A 20,813-nucleotide genomic window follows, 5' to 3' on the forward strand; every position below is an offset into this window, starting at 1 on the left:
CCCCAAAATTTGAAAAACCTAGGTTCTACCCGAAACACCCAATTTCCCCCATGAAAATCATTGATTTGGAGTTGAAATAATGTGAAAAGATGTTAAGGATTGAATAAAACTAGTTAGAAATGACTTACAATCGATTTGGAGAAGAAGTTGTCTTTGAAAAATCGCCCTAGAGTGTTTATGTTTTGAGAAGATGTGAAAAATGGTTAAAAATTCGTCTAAGTATGGATTTTACAGGTCTCTGATGTCGCAATTGCGACCAGGGTTCGCAATTGCGAACCCAGACTCTGCTATCATCCCATTTGCGAAGAAAAATGTCGCATTTGCGACACAACAAATTTTCAGGTCTCCTTCGTATTTGCGATAGACCTTTCGCAAATGCGAAGTCGCATTTGCGATAAAACTGTCGCATTTGCGGTGACTGGGCTACAACTGGAGGATCGCATTTGCGATATATTCCTCGCATTCTCGAGGTAGGCTGGCCTGGGCTATTACCGCATTTGCGACATAGCCTTCGCATTTGCGAACTCGCATTTGCGAGCCAGGCTTCGCAAATGCGAAGCCTACAGGCCTGCAATAGAACAGCTAAAACCTGCAATTTTCCCAAGTCCGATTCTACTCCGTGGCCTATTCAAAGCTCACCCGAGCCCTCAGGGCTCCAAACCAAACATGCTCACCAACCTAAAAATATCATACGGGCTCGCTCGTGCATTCAAATCACTAAAATAACATCAACAACTATAAATTTAGCATCAAAATCATGAAATCACTCAAGAACATCAAATTTCAAAAAATTTCTCAAATGAGGTTCTATTCATGTCATTTCAAGTCCGATTCTTACCAAATTTCACGGACTCAACATAAATCACATATAAGACCTGTACCAGGCTCCGGAACCAAGATACGGGCCCGATACCATCAACTTTCAAACACATTTCATTTTCAAAAACTCATGTATTTTTTTCAGAAAAGAATTTTCTTCAAAAATTCATTTCTCGGGCTAGGGACCTCGGAATTCAATTCCGGGCATACGCCCAAGTCCCATATTTTCTTACGGACCTCCCGGGATCATCGGAACACGGATCCAGGTCCGTTTACTAAAAATATTGACCGATGTCAACTTAAATTGATTTTAAAGGTAAAATTTATTATTTTTTACTGATTTTTAATATAATGGTTTTCCGGCTGAGCATCCGGACTGCGCACGCAAATCAAGGTGAGGTAAAAAGGAGGTTTTTAGGCCCCGGAACACTGAATTTGTTTCTAAAACAAGTGATGACTTTTTGGGTCATCACATCCTCCACCTCTAAACAACCGTTCGTCCTCGAACGGACATAAGAAGGAAGTACCTGAATCGGGGAAAATATGGGGATAACGGCTCCGCATATCGGACTCAGACTCCCAGGTCGATGCCTCAGCAGGCTGACCTCTCCACTGAACACGAACAGAAGGAAAACTCTTTGATCTCAACTGACGAACCTGCCAGTCTAGAATAGCTACCGGCTCCTCCTCATAGGACAAGTCCTTGTCCATCTGGATAGTGCTGAAGTCTAAAACATGGGATGGATCGCTGTGATACTTCCGAAGCATGGACATGTGAAACACTGGGTGCACGGCTGATAAGCTCGGCGGCAATGCAAGTCTGTAAGCCACCTCTCCCAGTCGATCAAGAATCTCAAACGGGCCAATGAACCTAGGGCTAAGCTTGCCCTTCTTTCCAAATCTCATCACGCCCTTCATAGGCGACACCCGAAGCAATACCCGCTCACCGACCATGAATGCCAAATCATGAACCTTACGGTCAGCATAACTCTTTTGCCTGGACTGAGCTGTACGAAGCCTGTCCTGAATGATCCTGACCTTGTCCAAGGCATCCTGTACTAGATCCGTACCCAACAATCGAGCCTCTCCCGGCTCAAACCATCCAACCGGCGACCGACACCGCCTACCATATAGAGCCTCATAAGGAGCCATCTGAATACTCGACTAGTAGCTATTGTTGTAGGCAAATTCTGCTAAAGGTAAGAACTGATCCCACGAGCCTCCAAAGTCAATAACACAAGCTCGGAGCATATCCTCCAAAATTTGAATAGTCCGCTCGGACTTCCCGTCCGTCTGAGGATGAAACGCTGAGCTCAACTCAACCCGTGTGCCCAATTCTCACTGAACCGCTCCCCAGAAATGTGAGGTAAACTGCGTACCTTGGTCCGAGATGATAGACACGGGCACACCATGAAGACGAACAATCTTCTGGATATAGATCTCAGCTAACTTCTCGGAAGAATAGGAGACTGCCACAGGAATGGAATGTGCTGACTTGGTCAGCCTATCAACAATGACCCACACTGCATCGAACTTCTTCTGAATCCGTGGGAGCCCAACAAGAAAGTCCATAGTAATTCGCTCCCACTTCCACTCAGGAATCTCAATCTTCTGGAACAGACCACTAGGTCTCTGATGCTCATACTTGGCCTGCTGAAAATTCAAACACCGAGCCACATACGCAACAATGTCCTTCTTCATTCTCCTCCACCAATAATGCTGCCGCAAATCCTGATACATCTTGGCGGCGCTCGGATGAATAGAGTACCGGGAACTATGGGCCTCCTCTAGAATCAACTCCCGAAGTCCATCCACATTAGGCACACAAATACGACCCTGCATCCTCAAAACTCCATCATCTCCTAGTGTGACCTGCTTGGCATCTCCGTGTTGCACCGTGTCTCTGAGGACACATAGATGAGGATCATCATACTGCCGATCTCGGATACGCTCCAATATAGAAGAGCGAACAACTGTGCAAGCTAATACACGGCTGAGCTCAGAAACATCCAACCTCACGAACTGATTGGCCAAAGCCTGGACATCCAAAGCAAGTTGTCTCTCACCGACCGGAATATACGTAAGACTGCCCATACTGGCTGACTTCCTACTCAAAGCATCGGCCACCACATTGGCCTTTCTCGGACGATATAAGATAGTGACATCATAGTCTTTTAACAGCTCCAACCACCTCCTATGACTCAAATTTAGATCCTTCTGCTTGAACAAGTATTGCAAACTCTTGTGGTCCGTGAACACCTCACATGCCACGCCATACAGATAATGCCTCCAAATCTTCAGCACATGAACAATGGCTGCTAACTCCAAATCATGGACTGGATAGTTCTTTTCATGAATCTTCAACTGGCGCGAAGCGTAAGCAATGACCTTGCCATCCTACATCAACACCGCACCAAGCCCAACACGAGATGCATCACAATAAACTGTATATGGGCCTGAACCTGCGGGCAAAGCCAACACTGGTGCCGTAGTCAAGGCTGTCTTGAGCTTCTGGAAGCTCGCCTCGCACTCATCCGGCCATTTAAACTGGGCACCCTTGTGGGTCAACCTGGTCATCGGGGCTGCAATAGATGAAAACCCCTCCACGAACCGACGATAATAGCCTGCCAAACCCAAGAAACTTTGGATCTCTGTGGTTGACGTGGGTCGAGGCCAGTTCTTGACTGCCTCTATCTTCTTTGGATCTACCTGAATACCCTCTGCTGAAACCACATGACCCAAGAAAGCAACTGAACTCAACCAGAACTCACACTTCAAAAGTTTAGCATACAGCTGACTATCTCTCAGAGTCTGGAGAACCACTCTCAAATGCTACTCATGCTCCTCCTGACTGTGGGAATAAATCAAAATATCATCAATGAAGACTATCACGAACGAATCCAAGTAAGGCCTGAACACTCGATTCATCAAATCCATGAAAGTTGCTGGGGCATTCGTCAATCCGAATGACATCACCAAGAACTCATAATGCCCGTACCGAGTGCGGAAAGCTATCTTAGGGACATCGGATGCCCTAATCTTCAACTGATGGTGGCCAGATCTCAAGTCGATCTTAGAAAACACTTGGGCACCCTGAAGCTGGTCGAACAAATCCTCAATCATCGGCAATGGGTACTTATTCTTGATTGTGACCTTGTTCAATTGCCGGTAATCTATACACATTCTCATCGATCCATCATTCTTCTTGATAAACAACACCGGCGCACCCATGGCGAGACACTAGGCCTAATGAAGCCCTTATCAAGCAAGTCTTGCAACTACTCCTTCAACTCTTTCAACTCAGGCGGGGCCATACGATATGGCGGAATAGAAATGGGCTGAGTGCCCGGAGCCAGGTCAATGCAAAAATCAATATGCCTGTTGGGTGGCATACCGACAGGTCTGAAGGAAATACCTCAGGGAACTCACGAACTACAGGCACAAAGTCAATAGAAGGAACCTCGGCACTGGAATCACGAACGTATGCCAAATTGGGCAAACACCCCTTCTCGACCATTCGCCAAGCCTTCATATATGAGATAACACTACGGGTAGAATGACCAGGAGTCCCTCTCCACTCTAAACAAAGTAAACCCGGTAAGGCTAAGGTCACAGTCTTGACATGACAATCCAAGATGGCGTGGTAAGGTGACAACCAGTCCATCCCCAGTATGACATCAAAATCAACCATGTCCAGCAGTAATAAGTCTACCCGGGTCTCAAGACCCCTAATCACAACCACGCAAGAACGATGAACACGATCTACCACAATAGAATCACCAACCGGGGTGGACACAAAAACAGGAGCACTCAGAGAATCACTGGGCATGACCAGATACGGCGCAAAATAAGATGACACATAAGAGTATGTAGACCCTGGATCAAATAGCACTGAAGCATCCCTACTACAAACCAGAACCGTACCTATGATGACTGCATCGGAATCCTCAGCCTCCGGCCTGGCTGGAAGAGCATAAAATCGGGGTTGGCCCCACCACCCTGGACTACATCTCTAGGACGGCCTGATGCTGGCTGGCCTCCACCTCTCGCGGCCTGAGCTCCACCTCTAGCACCTCTACCTCCACCTCTAGCACCTCTACCCCTACCTCTGGCTGGCTGGGCGGGCTGTGGAACACTCGGTGCCGGAACTATGGCACGGGAACCCGGTACCATCAACTTTCAAACACATTTCATTTTCAAAAACTCTTGTATTTTTTTCAGAAAACAATTTTCGTCAAAAATTTATTTCTCGGGCTAGGGACCTCGGAATTCGATTCCGGGCATATGCCCAAGTTCCATATTTTCTTACGGACCTCTCGGGATCGTCGAAATACGGATCCGGGCCCGTTTACTAAAAATGTTGACCGAAGTCAACTTAAATTCATTTTAAAGGTAAAATTTATTATTTTTCACTGATTTTTCATATAATGATTTTTCGGCTAAGCGTCCGGACTGCACACGCAAATCGAGGTGAGGTAAAAAGGAGGTTTTTAGACCTCAGAACACTAAATTTATTTCTAAAACAAGTGATGACTTTTTGGGTCATCACATGATCTCCTAAAGAATAATGCTAAAAGAATTTATTAAAAGAAAGACTTAAAAATCTTGACAAGCATATACAAAAGTAAGTGTCAACATCACTCTGTTACAAAGGAATAAAGGTACAATAGCATCAACTTGGCTTAATAATTTAGTGGAACAGCTAAACCATAAATAAATTTTGTCAACCTCTCTAAATTTGAAATATTTTTTGGTTTAATAAGTTCCCTACATAATCCAAAAAAGCAACCAAAAATTTCATTAGGAGGGGAGAGGGAGGCAGGAAATTGTTCCTACTAACAATGCCATGAGCAGGATGAGACAACAAGATACGCTTGTCAAATATACTTTTAGCCATTCTCATCTAGAGTAACGTAGTGCGATATATTTTATTATACTTGTATTGATAAGCTACACCTCAAATCTAATATTAATATTTTGCTGCTTAATGCAAGACCCACTAGTATTTAAATTTTAAATAAATTTCAATAAAGCACTTTTACTTTAATAGTCCATGACACAACAATCATTCATAACAAGAAGCACAAGAGATAAGAATATCTGTAGCTTGACCAAACTAAGTTGAAATAAGTATCATGAATTTACTGCTATTTACGATGAAAGAAAGCAGAATATATCAAGAACTCACAGCTCGTAGAATGTTGTGTTCCTTAGTTGTTCTTGAACTTCTGTTCTTTTACATAGGTAACCTGGTGAGATACTCCTCCTTTATATATGTACTTTTCTAACGTCTACTATATCTGAAAGCTGAGATAATACAAGTTCATTGTGCAGATAATAATACTAGTTATCTTAATATTTGAAATCTAAAGCAAGGTCAAATACAATCATCTATGATGTATCTCAATCATAGTTAACAAGAACCAGTCAGATTCAGAGTTAATAATAACTTTTTTTACTAACGAACACTATTCAGATTCACAGTTAATCAAACCAATTATCTTTTTAACTAATGAGCACCAATCAGATTTACAATTACCTAATTATCTTTTCTAGTAACGAGCACAATCAGATTCACAGTCACCCAATTATCTTTTCTACTAACGAGTACCAGATTAAATTTAGAGAATAAAATACATATACATTCAATCACATAAACAACTTTAAAAGCAAAAAGAATGACAACACACCAGTTAATCTTCTACCAAGAAGCGATTGATTAATCACAAATATCATACAAATAAATTGCTACCTCGTAACTTGCTTAGAGTATTCTCGCACAAAATTGCTCAAAAATAAACAAATAAATAAAATAAGCTAAAATAAATAAATTAAAAGTAGATCCATCTACAAAATGTAAGAAAGAACATTACAAAATGGTGTTGTTCAAATTCTTATCCTTCTTTCCTTGGAAATTATAGAATTTAATCATGAGGCTCTGGAATAATTGAAAAAAAAAAAAGAAGAAGATAATTGTGTTCAAAATGGTGCTCGCTGTTGCAATAAAGCTTCCATCCCCTGAATTTGATATTGCTAATACAATCCACGGGGTGATAAAAAAATATGAGAATACTTTGAACAACATATATCAGGTACCCAATCACCAGATAAATTTTTTTAAGCTATACATACATGCCAAGGTTATAATGCTACCTGGTTAGTTAGAAAAATAAAATGGTTGAGAGCTATAATGTCGATGAAAGTGTGGCACATGTCATAAAGAAGGAATTCCAAATACATTTGGACTTTGGTATAGATAAATATATTTATGACATTAAAGATTCCAAATTCAGTGTCAACTTCTCAATTCAACTCACAAGAATTATAACTACTGCAGGTTGTATGATTTAGCAGCTACTTGTTATCACTCCCTTTATCTTTCTTTCCGCTATGTGCCTTTTTCTGGTTAATAATTACGCTATGAAACTGTCTCGAAATTAAACTAATACATACTAATAAATAAAGTATTATATGAAAGAAACTACTGCTCAGTTGATGCTATGAAACTTCTGCTAATTAAACTAGCTATTGCTCCTGTTAATTGTTAAACAAACTCTGCTCCAACACAAAATTAAGTTGGAATTTCAACTACTTCACAGGGAAATTTATGCTGAAAATGCATGCTGATGGCCAACAACCAAAAAAGCAAAAAAGAAACCATTTATTTAGCAAACTAACAAACAAACAAGGGAAGACTTGAAGAAAAAAATTTATAAATTCACTTAAAGTTCTACACACACTTATGAGCAAGCAAATATTTACTTCACTTAGATGACTAGGTCAAGAATGACAAATAGCAATCAATTAGAAATCTACCAATATAGTAGATTTAGAAACTAAAACTTCAACGAGTTGGATTAAGTCATAGTGTCACACGAGTATATATGAGATTCATGGATTTAAGTCTTCTTGATTTCTTCTTTTCTTTTTCTCGAACTTTCAAGTCTTCTATTTAACTTAATTTTGCAACCATCAACTCAACTTTCCCAGTAACATTGGTGTCCTTCCCAGTAACATTCACCGTTTCAGTTTTCTTTTTGACTCTTTATTTTTTTTAATCTTTCTCTTGCTGCACCTAATATAGTTTCTAAACAATGTGTGAGGCAATGTTAGCATTACATAATTAATTAAAAGGCTTTCTTAAAACAAATAAACATGAACTTTGAGTAAGGTAATCAAATTCAATGTACGTCTTGAAGAGGAAAATAAAAGCAAAGAGGAAAAATGGATCAGATGTTATGGCATAAATAGACTTAGAATTGAGATAACATATGAATAGGATAATGACAAATACAAATTAGGGCTTGATGAGACCTTTGAATACAAACAACCAACAAAAAGAGTAAAACAAAATCAAAAGAACTGTTAGATTGCCATACCATCGCAGAAACTTCCATTACAATACTCAAAAGCGATCACTAAACCATCATAGTTTTTGTAAAAGATAATAAATACGATCAAACAAAAAGATAATTGAAAACTGCAAAAGAATACCCAATTTCACACTCCATAGTTGCTATCGCAGGTTTAGTGATTTAGCGGAGACTTACCTTATACAGAAAGCAAAGAAAATTGTAGATCGAAATTGAGCATCAGCTTCAGCCGCATAATTTTACTCTTCGAAAACAGAGAGAATGGCTTAATTGTTATAAAACAATAAATGAAAGAGTCTTGCGGAGAAAAGTGGAGAGAGAATTCTTATTGATATTGGATGAATTACAATAGAATAGATCCCTTTATTTATAGGGAGAGAGTGACTTAGTCACCAAGTAATAAACCCTAGAATCTCTCTAAATATAGACATTCGCCATAAATAAAATTCTATTTATAACACTCCCCATGAATGTCAGATAATGGGGTTGGGAAAAAAGAGACGGATAAAGTAGCGCCTTAATGTTTGTTAAAAAAAGAGAATTACGGTCGGATATTATACTTTTAAAGGACCAAATATTTTTCCCTCATTAATGTTGAACTAATAATTGACTCTAACGACTGGAGAAAAAATTAGCCGTGATAAGTACACTCATAACGACCGGATTCATTAGGGGTGTGCATTCGATTTATTGATTCGATTTTGACCCTTATCGATAATTACTTATCGATTATCGATTTGTACATATGCTTATCGTTATCGTTTCAATAAGGTTTCGATTTTTTCGATTTTGATTTATCGTTTTTTGGGGCTTATCGATTCGGTTATCGATTACACCAATAAGAAAATTTGCGGGATTCCACGAAAAGTATATCGCTATAAACACGCCTAACTAATATGGACAAAAAGAAGCTAAAATAAGACGAACACCGTTTATAACATAAAAATTATGTCAACAAGTACATGCAACGAAACTAAAGTAAGGGATCAAATGTATGCCATCAACACTCCAACGGTATAAAAAAAAATACATCATCACGGCTAATTCTGTTTTTCATTAATTTGAACTTCATTCCCTTGAGCTTTAAATATGATCATTCCTTAAATGTGGTAGAGGAAATAATAGGGCTAGGGATTTAGGGTAAAGGAAAGAGTATTATAGAATAAAGGTAAAAAAATTGTCTTTAGTATATCTTATCGGTTTATCGATAAACCGATAACCGAAGAGGACAAAATCGAAATCGAAATCGATAGCTCGATAAAGAAAATTTCAAAATCGAAATCAAAATTGATAAATCGATAAACCGATATCGATAAACCGATAACAAATAAGCGATCCGATTAATCGATAAACCGATTCGAATGCACACCCCTAGGATTCATGTCCCTTCGTTAAGAAGTGGTCCCTAAAGACCAAGTTTCTTGTAGTGATGACAAAAAATGATATGTGTATCATACTATGTATCACTTGTATCACATATGTATCATAATTATATCAAATGTGTATCACATGTATATTCATGTATACATGTGTGTGAGATACAAGCGTGATACATGTTTGATACATGTGTCGCAGAAGAATTTTTTTAACTCGATTTTAAGTACGAATTTGATTCCAAATCAGTCTAATTCACCTCCAATCTTCCTCAAATTCTGCATATTGACTCATCTATATATTTTCAATGAATCTCAACCATACTGCGCCAGGGCCAGGGCCCCACGCCGGTTGTGGCCCTCAAATTTTATTTCTTGCTTTTTCTTCCCAATTTCGATCTAATTCGCGCCATTTCATCTCAAATTACATCCGACTGCTTCCTGCACATAGAAATACCACAAATGAGCACAAATTTCGATTACTTTTGAAACTGTGACTATTTTTGAATGACCACTTATATGTGTGGCTATTTTTGAATTTCTTCCACCAAAGCAGCTAAAGAAGTCCAGAAAGAAGGTCCAAAAGTACCAGCAAAAGTGAAATAGTAGCCCAAATAGTCAACTTCAGGTTCTGCTTAACGTCAAGCACAAAGACAAAAAAAAAGAAAGAAGAATTAACGTAAAAAGCCGCCTATCCAATCGTTTAGCTAAAAATAGTCGACGAATATAATATATATATACATATATATATACCCTGGAATCTATATCTCCCTCGGTTACGTGTTTAAATCTCGCAATAGTAGTTGTAATAGAAAAATCAAACTTTTGACTATCTTGGACATAAATTGATTTTAGTTTGCTTACTTAACAGTTAATCTAAGTCTCTGTGGGTTCGACATATGACTTTCGAGTAATTTTATTACTTGAAGGCCACGTATACTTGCGTGTACTTGGGGAACCAAGAGAATGTATCAGCTCTATACTACTCTCTCTCTATACACACACACACTACTTTTTACTCTAACTCAAATATGACACATGGAAAGACAATAGAGATGCTGCCTTAGATCCTCGTCGACCGAGGCGGAGCGAGCATTTCAACTTTATGAGTTCTAATTTTTAGAACGATAATTTTAAGAGCTACTAACTCGGTTATAAATTTAATATTATATATATTTAGTAAATTTTTTAACATAAATATATTGTTTGAGCAAAAGTTACTGAGTTCGGAGGAACTCACACTTAGGCTTCTACCTCCGCCCCTGCTCATCGAGCAACTCCATAAATAGTCCTTGGCAATGACAATTGCTAATAATCATGCTTTGTAAGTAGAAGCTCTTCTACTATTGACGTCGTGGTAAGATGGATATAATACCTCTACCCTTAACTAAAAGTTTCCCGTTCGAGCCTTAAGAATGGAAAATATTTTAGTAGGGAGCGCTTACACGATTAGATCCAAATTAGTCGAGACGTTAATAGGAGTATCGGACACGGTTGGAAAACAAAAAATAAATAAAAAGCTCTTCTAGAGGAAGAAGTGAGAATCAAGAGAACCACATTTAATTTGGATATTTTGACAAATGAGAAACGAGGGGTTACACTATTTACTTGCGTATTTGCAAACATAACCTGTACTATTGTCCCTTTTTTCATAACAAACAGAAAATATCAGCAAATATATGCATGTGGAAACACATATTATGTCTAGATTCGATCTACATTTATCTCTTTAAGCAACTCATTAGATTTCTTGAAAAGTTGAATTAGGAAATAGTGGAGGCAATTGAACAGTTAGGGATACTCTTTGGTCAATTTAGTGAGGATTTTAAGCTAAGTGTTAGGTTATTTATTTCAACAACCAACTTTAAATACATAGGCGTACTGTGGATTTGGAGCAAATCAGCAGTTTACTTGCCTCATTATTTTCTCTGGCTAGCCACCAGCACAAGCATATCATGACCACATGGATTTAGCTTTTGCAATCAGTATTCCCCTTACTTTGAAAGGGCATTGCCCAGTCAACTTTGGTTGCCAAATTACAAAATCAGAAAGAAAAAAAGAAAACTATACTCATAACTTTTGGATTTGTCGTATTGTTGGCTAAGCTAAATCAAAGGAGTAAACTCATAGGGCTCGTATGGTACGAGGATAAGGAATAATTAATTTCGGGGTTAAATTTAAGAAGACTTATCCCATGTTTGCTTGGGAGAAAATTACGGTATAATGACCCCGGGTTAACTTCTTACCAACCAAATGACCCCTTAATATAGCGTGATATTGTTCGTTGTAGGCTAAACTTGCAAGGTTTTCGGTAAAAGGCTTCATTCAATTAAGAGTATCATTCCTTGTATGTAGTTTCCCAATCTTTTCAACTATTAATATGGGATTTTTTATATGCACATCCAACAATCTCTCCCTCAAATTAATTAAGATTCACATGGCTCTCCGCCATAATCCACAGGTCAATTTGAGATTTATTGTATGGCACCAAAAATGCACTGAACATTTATAACCATCGGAACCCAGAGCTAGCTTCTTCCGTGCACTTGCGTGTCCAAGCTACCTTTGGCATGATAAAGGTAGTAAATTGAGCTCCACGCCATCACTTCGTTGTCTCCATACTCGCATCTCATCAAACCATTAGGTTTGCTATCAGTTTCAGTTTGTGCATTTTGGATCAAATTCACACGATTTTCCGGAAAAAACTTCACAGCATTAAGATTATCCTTATTATAAGTTATATCTTATATGTAGCGTCCTAATATTTTCACTTACCAACATAGGATTTTTGTTTGCACATCCAACACGTATACCCACTGGAAGTATATTTATCACTATCGATGTATACTTGCCTATTATTGCTAGTGATTCACAAAAGTGAACGCAAAAGACCCAACGATAACAACAACCCAGTATAATCCCACAAGTGAGGTTTAGGAAGGGTAGTGTGTACGCAGACCGTACACCTACCCTGGGGGATAGAGAGGCCGTTTCCGATATGGCCCTCGACAAAAGATCTGAACTAATTAATTTAGGCAATATAGGTGGTGAATGCTAAAGATCCGAACTAATTAATTGATCCACAAAATATGAGATGAAATACAAGTAGACATAAACATTTCCGTTGCTTCTTATTGCTCTTGTACAATTACTAATAGGAAAAGAGATGAGAAACACTTTCACATCCCATTACAAAGCTGTGGTGATACACTGATATACTAATTAATGCTAGAATTATCTGAGTTTTGCAATCTTATCAAGAAAAAAAAAAGGATAAAAAGAAATAAAAACTAGTCCAATAAAGCTTTCATTATATCCAAATTTGCTTCATTGGATTTGGTAAAAAATATGAGGAGGGGTGGGTAATGCATAATAACATTGTTCAGCTAGGATCTTGAATCAAACAATTGAGAAATTCAAGTTGTGGAATTATTTCTCCAAATTTGTTCAAGTTCCCGAGCAAATACCTGCTGCCTGCCAACAACAATAGTGATGTGATCTTTATTCTCGACTACCTTAACGTGAGCACGAGGAATTCTAGATTGTACGTTGTAGCTGCACTCAACGGGGATAAGCTCATCATCTCTGCCGTGGAAAACTGTGACTTCGCATTTTAGATGATTTTTCACCATGTCTAAGTAACCTTCAATTTTTCCAGCAGTGCCACAAATTATGTTGTGTAGTGTATGCCATGCTGCGTTGTGTGTATGACAGCAGAATCCCTCTACTAAGTATGTTCTGATCCTGTAGTTAAAATCATTATGATGATAAGTAAACAAGAAAGTAATGCCATAAAAAGAAAAAAAGGAGATTAATTAAGCTTGGTTTCTGTCAATAAATATAGATAATATAAGAAAGAAATTTAGTTTTATCTAGTTATGTATGAAAGATATTCACACAAACAGTTACCTTTAAGGTAATTACTTGTAAATTTTTGTCAATTGGTGAATTTGTAAATATGGTAACTAAACCTACTTAGCTATTGAGCTAGATTAGCAAATACGTACAAACACCGATAAGGATTGTGGTAGAATGGTAAGTATTCCTGCATTCATAACTAGGGGCCTTGAAGTCGAGCCCTAATATGGAGTCGCTTCCCCTAATGTGAGACTTTCCGGCGCGAATCCGAATTTAGTCAGACTCCAATGCTGGTACTAGACACCGGATAGGAACCAAAGAAATAAAATACATACAAACAACTTTATGTTGTCATTGTACTTTCACCCTCCTGTTATTATTGGGGTCATTGTCAACGGTCAAGAGCTGACTTGGCTGACAATACATAGACTGATCAATGACAGAGAGATGAGAATGAATGCTAAAACGCTAAGACAACCAAGCAAAAATCTACCACTAAATGTTAAAGAGGACGGTTGTGCTTTACCCTAATCTTAAATAATCATCAAGAAGAAACAGTGGACATGCCCAAAAAGGAGGAAAAGAAAAACAGAAAAGGAAGGTTGGAACAATAGATGCAGTTGGTGGGCGTTGTTTGAGACTTTTATGCCGTTGTTTGTCTACACTCAAGACCTAGGGTACCTTTCCTCCCAATTTTCTGAACTTTATGAGTTCTAAATTCTAGGATAATAGATATTAGTAATTGAATTTTTAAACATATATAATGAATTTTAAGATCTAGATTATAGCTATTAGGTTTGATCGAACTCGTATCTAATATTCTAGCTTTGCCCTTGCCTTTTTTGTTCGAGTCGCAGTATCTTTAGATAAATATTTGGTTCATTGTATGACTTCAAAATATCGTTTAAAATAAAATGAAAATCTTAAGGTTAGCAATAGGGGTGTTCAAACCGAACCGGAAAACCGCACCAAACCGAAAAACCAAACCAAACCGATTAAAAAACCCGACTAGGTTTGGTTTGACTTGGTTTGGTATTGAGTAAAAAAACCCGAACCAAACCGACATATAAATATATAAATTTTATTTATATTTTTAAGACTTTGTAGTGATTTTTCTTTAGAAAATGTAGAAATATTTGGGATCCTCTCATGTATTAACCTTGAAAGCGTAAATTAACAAAAAATTATTGTTAGACGACTAAGAAAATAACTATCATGTGTTACTAAAAAATTTCTCCCATTAGAATATTTTAATAGATCATATGTTTGCAATTTTTTCCATATTTACTAAACATATATTCACTTATCAAAGCTTTATCTATAATTTTAATAACGTAAGATTGAAATAATATTCATGTAACAAAAAAACCCGAAAACCCGAAAAACCCGACAAAACCGAACCAATCCAAACCGATATAATTGGTTTGGTTTGGTTTTGATAGAAACCGAACCAACCCGGTCCATGTACACCCCTAGTTAGCAAATTTGCAAATATAAAAAAGATGCCATGATAACCAAATATGAAAAATGGCCTTGTACTAGGACATTCAAATACGAAATTCCTTTGTGGTCAGGAAACCATATACTCTCAAAATGTGGGACATAAACAACACATGAAATTGTTCTCTATTCTCTTCCTCCCCCGCTCCACTACTTGTACATAATTGGCATCATAATTTAGAATTTAATTTATCTGCAAACAATTTGAATACTTTTAACACTACTCGTGCAAACAACATGTTGTAACACCTAGTCTGTTTTATTTTCATGTAATTAGTGTTGGGTTTTGTTATTATTTGTTATTAATAATAAAAGAGGTGTGAATGAAAAATGGTGGGAAAAGAAATGGAGGGAAGTGAAATTTTGAATTAGTTCACTTTACTAATGCACCTTGTCCCTCATTGGTACAAGGAAAGAAAATCTTTGTGTATATATAGAGAAACTCATCTTTTAGCTCTTAAAGAGCTAAGAAGAAGGCAAGCCTCGCGCCGTTGTCGTCGTCGCTTGCTTAGCTTCGGATTTGGATTTGGTCAAAGATTGATTGATTAATCTTTTTGGACAAAAAATTTTCAAATATTTAATTAATTAATTAACGAAAATTCAATCTGGAATAACCAATGACCCGCGACCCGGTCCGGTCCGGTCTGTTTTCTTTCCCGTTGCAAACCTTTTCAGAAACGGTACCAAATTGGCTATAAATATTCCTTCAAATCCCAGAATATTGACTTACTAAATTTTCTGATTATCTTCTTCTTCTTCTGCACAAAAATTCTAGTGTGTTTTATAGCCTTCGAGTGGTTCGCTGTTCATCTGCGTTTTTGGTACCGATACGCTGGTGAGTCAAATCGTTTAATCCTGGGAGGATATATTCCAAAACCTCGGGTACTTGAGGGGAATAATTTCCTTAAGGACACACTGTGTATTCAGTGGGGTCGATTTGTTCCTATACTATTTTTAATAATTTATTTTGAAGTTACTATACTGTTTTCAGAATTAATTTTGACGTTCTAGTTCTACTAACTTTCTGTTTCTCTTTTTCCAGAAAGTTTATTATTTTATTAATTTTACAGCAATACAGATTTCAATAACAATTAGTTCTCACTTACTATGCAGAGGTGAATCCATGATTTGAAGTTTATAAGTTTTTACCAAAATATCAAATTAATATACAATAATAACTGACTTCACAATTAGAAATTTATAAATATTTAGTGGACTTCTTAATAGAAATACAACGTCTACGTAAAAGTTACTTGGTTCCCGAAACGTATATACAATACTCTAGATCCACCAATGTTACTATGAACAACAACAAAAAAAAAAAACTAAGTAGTTTCTCATAAGTGGGGTCTGGGGAGGGTAAGATGTACACAGTTTTACCCCTATCCCTGGAAGGGCAGATAGGATATTTCCGATGGACTCTCGGCTAATGTTACTATGAACAATTACTTATATTTATCCTTTAGGTTATTTATTGTTGTCTATTGGTGCATCTGAGTTAAAACTATTTTATTATTATTTGATGGAAAATAGGAGAAAATTGACCATTATGACCCCATTAAAATGCATGAACTATTCAAAGAATTGGCGTCCTAATCTAAATGTAGTTTAAACAATCAAACCTAATTCAATTAAGACATGAGACAAGATCGACCATAGTTAGCACAAAAGGACAGTTTAGTGTGGGTAAGAAATATTTGAAAGAACGTAACGCACCTGTTTCTGGTGAGGAGTTTGGTGAGAAAGTCCCACAAACGATGGTTTTTGCAGATAAGAAGGCAAATGGTTCGGCTTACGTGCTCATACCAACAAGCTATGGATGCTCCAAATGCAATCGGTGGCCATACTCGTCTTGGCGCTATTCTTCTCATCATATATTGCGTAGCTTGTTCTTCCTTTGGTGTTGGAAAATATGGCTGTCATTTTGTACATTTATGTCATTAAACAAAAAAAGATGACCTCAATTAATAAAGTCATACATCAACTTTTTTATTACAATTAATTCAGATAAAAAGGTCAAATTTGATATGTTATACAGTCAAACCTCTATATAATAATTTTGTTTGTTCCGAAATTTTTTGGCTGTTGTTATACAAAATATATATTATAATGTAACATAAAAGCTTAGTTCCAAAAAAACGTGATTGATATTTATATAGAGTTTTGACTGTATCCGAAATTGAGTAACTTTTATTCTGTTAAACTTTTGATCTAATATTAAGCCGCCGTCAGGAAAAAAACTCAATTTTATCCCTAACGAAATACCAAATTTAGGGTTAAATTTTGGCATTTTTTCTCGAAAATATTTGGACATATGGAGTCCACTCAGTTTATGTTGGAGCTCTGCTAATGACACATATAAATACGAGACAATTTACTAATGACAGAAGTATGAATAGATTAAAAGTATAACTAGAATAAAATTGAGCAATTTTGAATATTAAATAATCATTGTGAAGATTGTTGGCAACTTACCGGTGCAAGTAAAGTGAGGGATTTAACTAAGCCAGGATGCTTTACAGCGAGTGCTAGCGCCAAAATGCAGCCCAAGGAATGTGCCACAATGTGAAAAGATTTCACCTTGTATGGCTCTAACACTGATTTTTCAATCATGTCAAGATGCTCCCTCAAGGTGTAAAGTGAATCATTTGGCTTTGGACTTCTTCCAAATCCCAGCAAATCCACCGCAAATAGTCGATATTTTGATTTTGCTGCTTTTGTAAAGTTAGGGAACAGAGTCTCTGTCCAAAATGCTGATGATGATATGAACCCATGAATGAATATCACATTCTCTTGCACGTTCTCTGTGTTTATTATTCACAACGGTAGAAAGAGTTAATATAAGAAAAAACAAAATAATATTCCGTCTAGTCCAAAATAAATATTTTGTTTCTGAGCCGGGGATCTCCACGAAACAGCCTCTCTATCCCTCTGGGGTAGGGGTATGGTCTGCGTACACTCTACCCTCCTTAGATCCCCCACTAGTGGGATTCTATTGGGTTATTGTTGTTTGTCTAGTCCAAAATAAGTGTCGTTTAAGGTTTTAGCATACATAACATTAGTCAGAATTAAGGGTCATTTGACTAAATTACCCGTTATATCTCATCAAATTACCTTTTTTCTATATTTGGACTTTTAGACGTTTTTCAATGCGACACTTATTTTGGACCAAATTAGTTGGGCTAAAACAACACTTATTTTGGATGGATCGGAGGAATAAGAGAGAAGAGAGTTTACTTGTCATACCTTTGGCACCATCAACATGGACAAAAAGTGTATCTTTGCAAGAAGAGGACCAAGAATTACAAGTTTTACAATCACAATCTGACCATCTTGGAATTGGATGATATTGTTGGCCACCAATTTTGCCTTGCAACATTTCCACAATGGTGGAGTTAACAGTGAAAGTTGACATTCGGGTTCCCTTTTTCACTGTGGCATTTTCCAATTTGAACCGCTTGAGTTCATTCACTGTGGATTTTGACACTTCAGAAACCAACGAAGACCGAGTGTAGAGTGTGTCTGATATTTCTTCTAGCTGCAATTTGTTGCGGTTTGAAGAAGTACTGAGACACACAATCTTGGATTCTCCTTGCTCGGAGACCAAGATTGTGCCACTGCTCGTCATAGCTTCTTTAGCTGACGAGCAGTAGCACGGTTTCCACTCTGCTTCAACGATGAAATCAATTACTTTGTAAGTGTAACAAAGTAGAAAATCAAGAATGTCAAGAACTGAGAAGACAATGAAACTGATTGCTTCGTTCAAAATTCTGCCTGTCATTATAAATATTGACTTGGCCTTGTCCATTGTTGACATATTAGTTTGTCTAAAGACTGACAATAATATTCACAAGGATTGTGTTTTTTCTCTGCTTTGGTATATCACAAAGATTATGCTAAGGCACTCGTTAGCTTGACGAAAGCTCCGAGTGCCATTACAATAATATTTTTACCCAAGAATCTCACAATACCATAAAAGAAAAGGTAAGGTGTTGAAAGATTATAAGCAAAAGGGACATGGAAAATGGAACGTACATACACAAAATGACGACACAATGTTCTTGGATTAAATTGATTGAGGAATGCGTGTGGGGTTGAGTTCTTCTCTGTTCAAAATTTGGTGGGAGGAGAAAAAAGATAGATAAATATAGACACGTAACGGCTGGTAACAGATCAGTGGAACTTTATTGATACATTAAAAACATTTGCTGGACTAAGAAAACAAGTTTGGTGGTGGTTGAACCTCTGAGTAAATAATACAATGTTGCTCAACCTTTGTTTTACTCCATATATAGTCTCGCATCACACTCCTTATATACTTTACTAATAATACTTCATTTTCGCTTGCAACCCCTTAAGTTTTGGTTAAATAAGATTGCGATCCCTGTAGATATATAAAAGAAATGCAACCAGTATGCAGGTATAACAACATCCTTAGATCAATTAATGCTTAGAAACAATAGAAATTCCGAAGGGGAGCTTTGGAGCAACAATAAAGTCCTCTCATTGGTTACACGTTCGAGCCGTGAAATCAGCCATTGATGCTTGCATTAGGGTAGACTACCTACATCACACCTCCTTGGGGTGCATCCCTTTCCCGGACCATGCGTGAACACAGGATACTTCGTAAAACTACTTGCCCTTTTTTTAAGGATGACAATTCCGTTTAGCAGTAACTTGTATTTATTTTGTGTGTATAAATATACACACACTTTTATACTGAGAAAAATTTAGGTTTTGTGGACCGACAATGTATACATTTTTTACTTCATTAGGTTAAATTAACTTCCAATAGCAAACAACTTCTATAAGAAGTGTATTTGTAAAAATTATTGATATTCTCGGTGTTTATAACTTAAATCCTACTTGGAAATACATGTAGGAATCTTGTTAGTTAGATAGAATGACATAAAGCATTTCTAGAAAAGTTCATTCCTATAGCTGATATTAACTTATGATCTTAGCTTACTCAGTGTTTACCCTTAAAATTGGATAACAATTAAACTTATAAGTGATTTTAAGGATATGCAATTTTACTTGGCACAAACTGATAAATATGAGAATCAATGCTAGAAATTGACAGTAAATTAAAGCAAACTAATGCGATGAACAACTGTGGACCTCGAGCTAGATCGCCATTGAACAACAGATTATGCCAAAAGTATGAACTGAACAGCAAAGCTTAAGAAAATTTTAAGAGAGAAAAAATGTCGTATATTGCTTAATTATCCTTGAATGTATATGCCTACAAAATGATTAGGACCCTCTTTATATAGTAGAGGAGTTCTATTTATGGTATAATTTTAATTACAGAAGGAAATTCCATGATGGACCAACTATCCGGTCTTGACTTATGAATCTGCTTGCATTTAATAAAGTATTTATCTCCATCTATTTTTCCTTGGAAAAAGTGGGGTGAGGGTGGAATCATTTAGGCTTTGACAGAAAGGAAAAAGAAAAAATATATAAGAACGCCTACTTTGGATCTTATATTCAATTCTTTCGACGCGATGTATAAATTTATATGTAAAAATTTATTAAAATTGCAATAAATAGTAACTTTAAAAGTATAATAAATTTAATGTTAAAATTGTTAAAGGTTAAACCTATAAAATTTAAATTCTGAATTCGTCTATGTTTTATTGTGTTTTGAGAAAAAGAAACTGTAACGATACTACCCAGTGAATATACCGCATTAATCCAATATACTTGACATAAAATACTATGTTTGCAAGGATTTGTGCTTAAAAATTTTCAACATGTTGTCCATTTTTAGTCTTTCGTTTGTCTATTTTCTGTCTAAACAGTGCAGGGAGGAAATTCAACACTTAGAGACTGCAACTCTTATCCTAATGTTGTCCGTTTGCAGTCTTTAATCTGTTAGGAAGGT

The 20,813-nt window shown here is 36.9% G+C and overlaps 1 protein-coding gene across 1 annotated transcript; it reads right to left on the reverse strand.

Annotated features, from left to right (window-relative positions):
- Positions 1–12,671: 12,671 nt before the first annotated feature.
- Positions 12,672–19,215, reverse strand: LOC109213437 (probable lysophospholipase BODYGUARD 3). The gene is made up of 4 exons (XM_019377236.1): positions 18,170–19,215; positions 17,399–17,727; positions 16,640–16,839; positions 12,672–13,309 (listed from the first exon to the last, which is right to left on the reverse strand). The coding sequence occupies exons 1-4, from the start codon at positions 18,738–18,740 to the stop codon at positions 12,982–12,984; spliced, it is 1,428 nt and encodes a 475-aa protein (XP_019232781.1). The 5' UTR covers positions 18,741–19,215; the 3' UTR covers positions 12,672–12,981.
- Between the last annotated feature and the right edge of the window lie 1,598 nt (positions 19,216–20,813).

The sequence above is a fragment of the Nicotiana attenuata genome, unplaced genomic scaffold, assembly GCF_001879085.1.
Source record: "Nicotiana attenuata strain UT unplaced genomic scaffold, NIATTr2, whole genome shotgun sequence".
NCBI classification, from domain to species: domain Eukaryota; kingdom Viridiplantae; phylum Streptophyta; class Magnoliopsida; order Solanales; family Solanaceae; genus Nicotiana; species Nicotiana attenuata.

Bases quoted from the DNA above. Each gene is read 5' to 3' on its own strand.
- LOC109213437 (XM_019377236.1), bottom strand. From the start codon at position 18,740: ATGTCAACAATGGACAAGGCCAAGTCAATATTTATAATGACAGGCAGA. The intron at 16,840-17,398 runs GTAAGTTGCCAA...ACAAAATGACAG, and splicing joins CCCTCACTTTACTTGCACCG to CCATATTTTCCAACACCAAA. The intron at 13,310-16,639 runs GTGCGTTACGTT...TTTTAACTACAG, and splicing joins AAACTCCTCACCAGAAACAG to GATCAGAACATACTTAGTAG.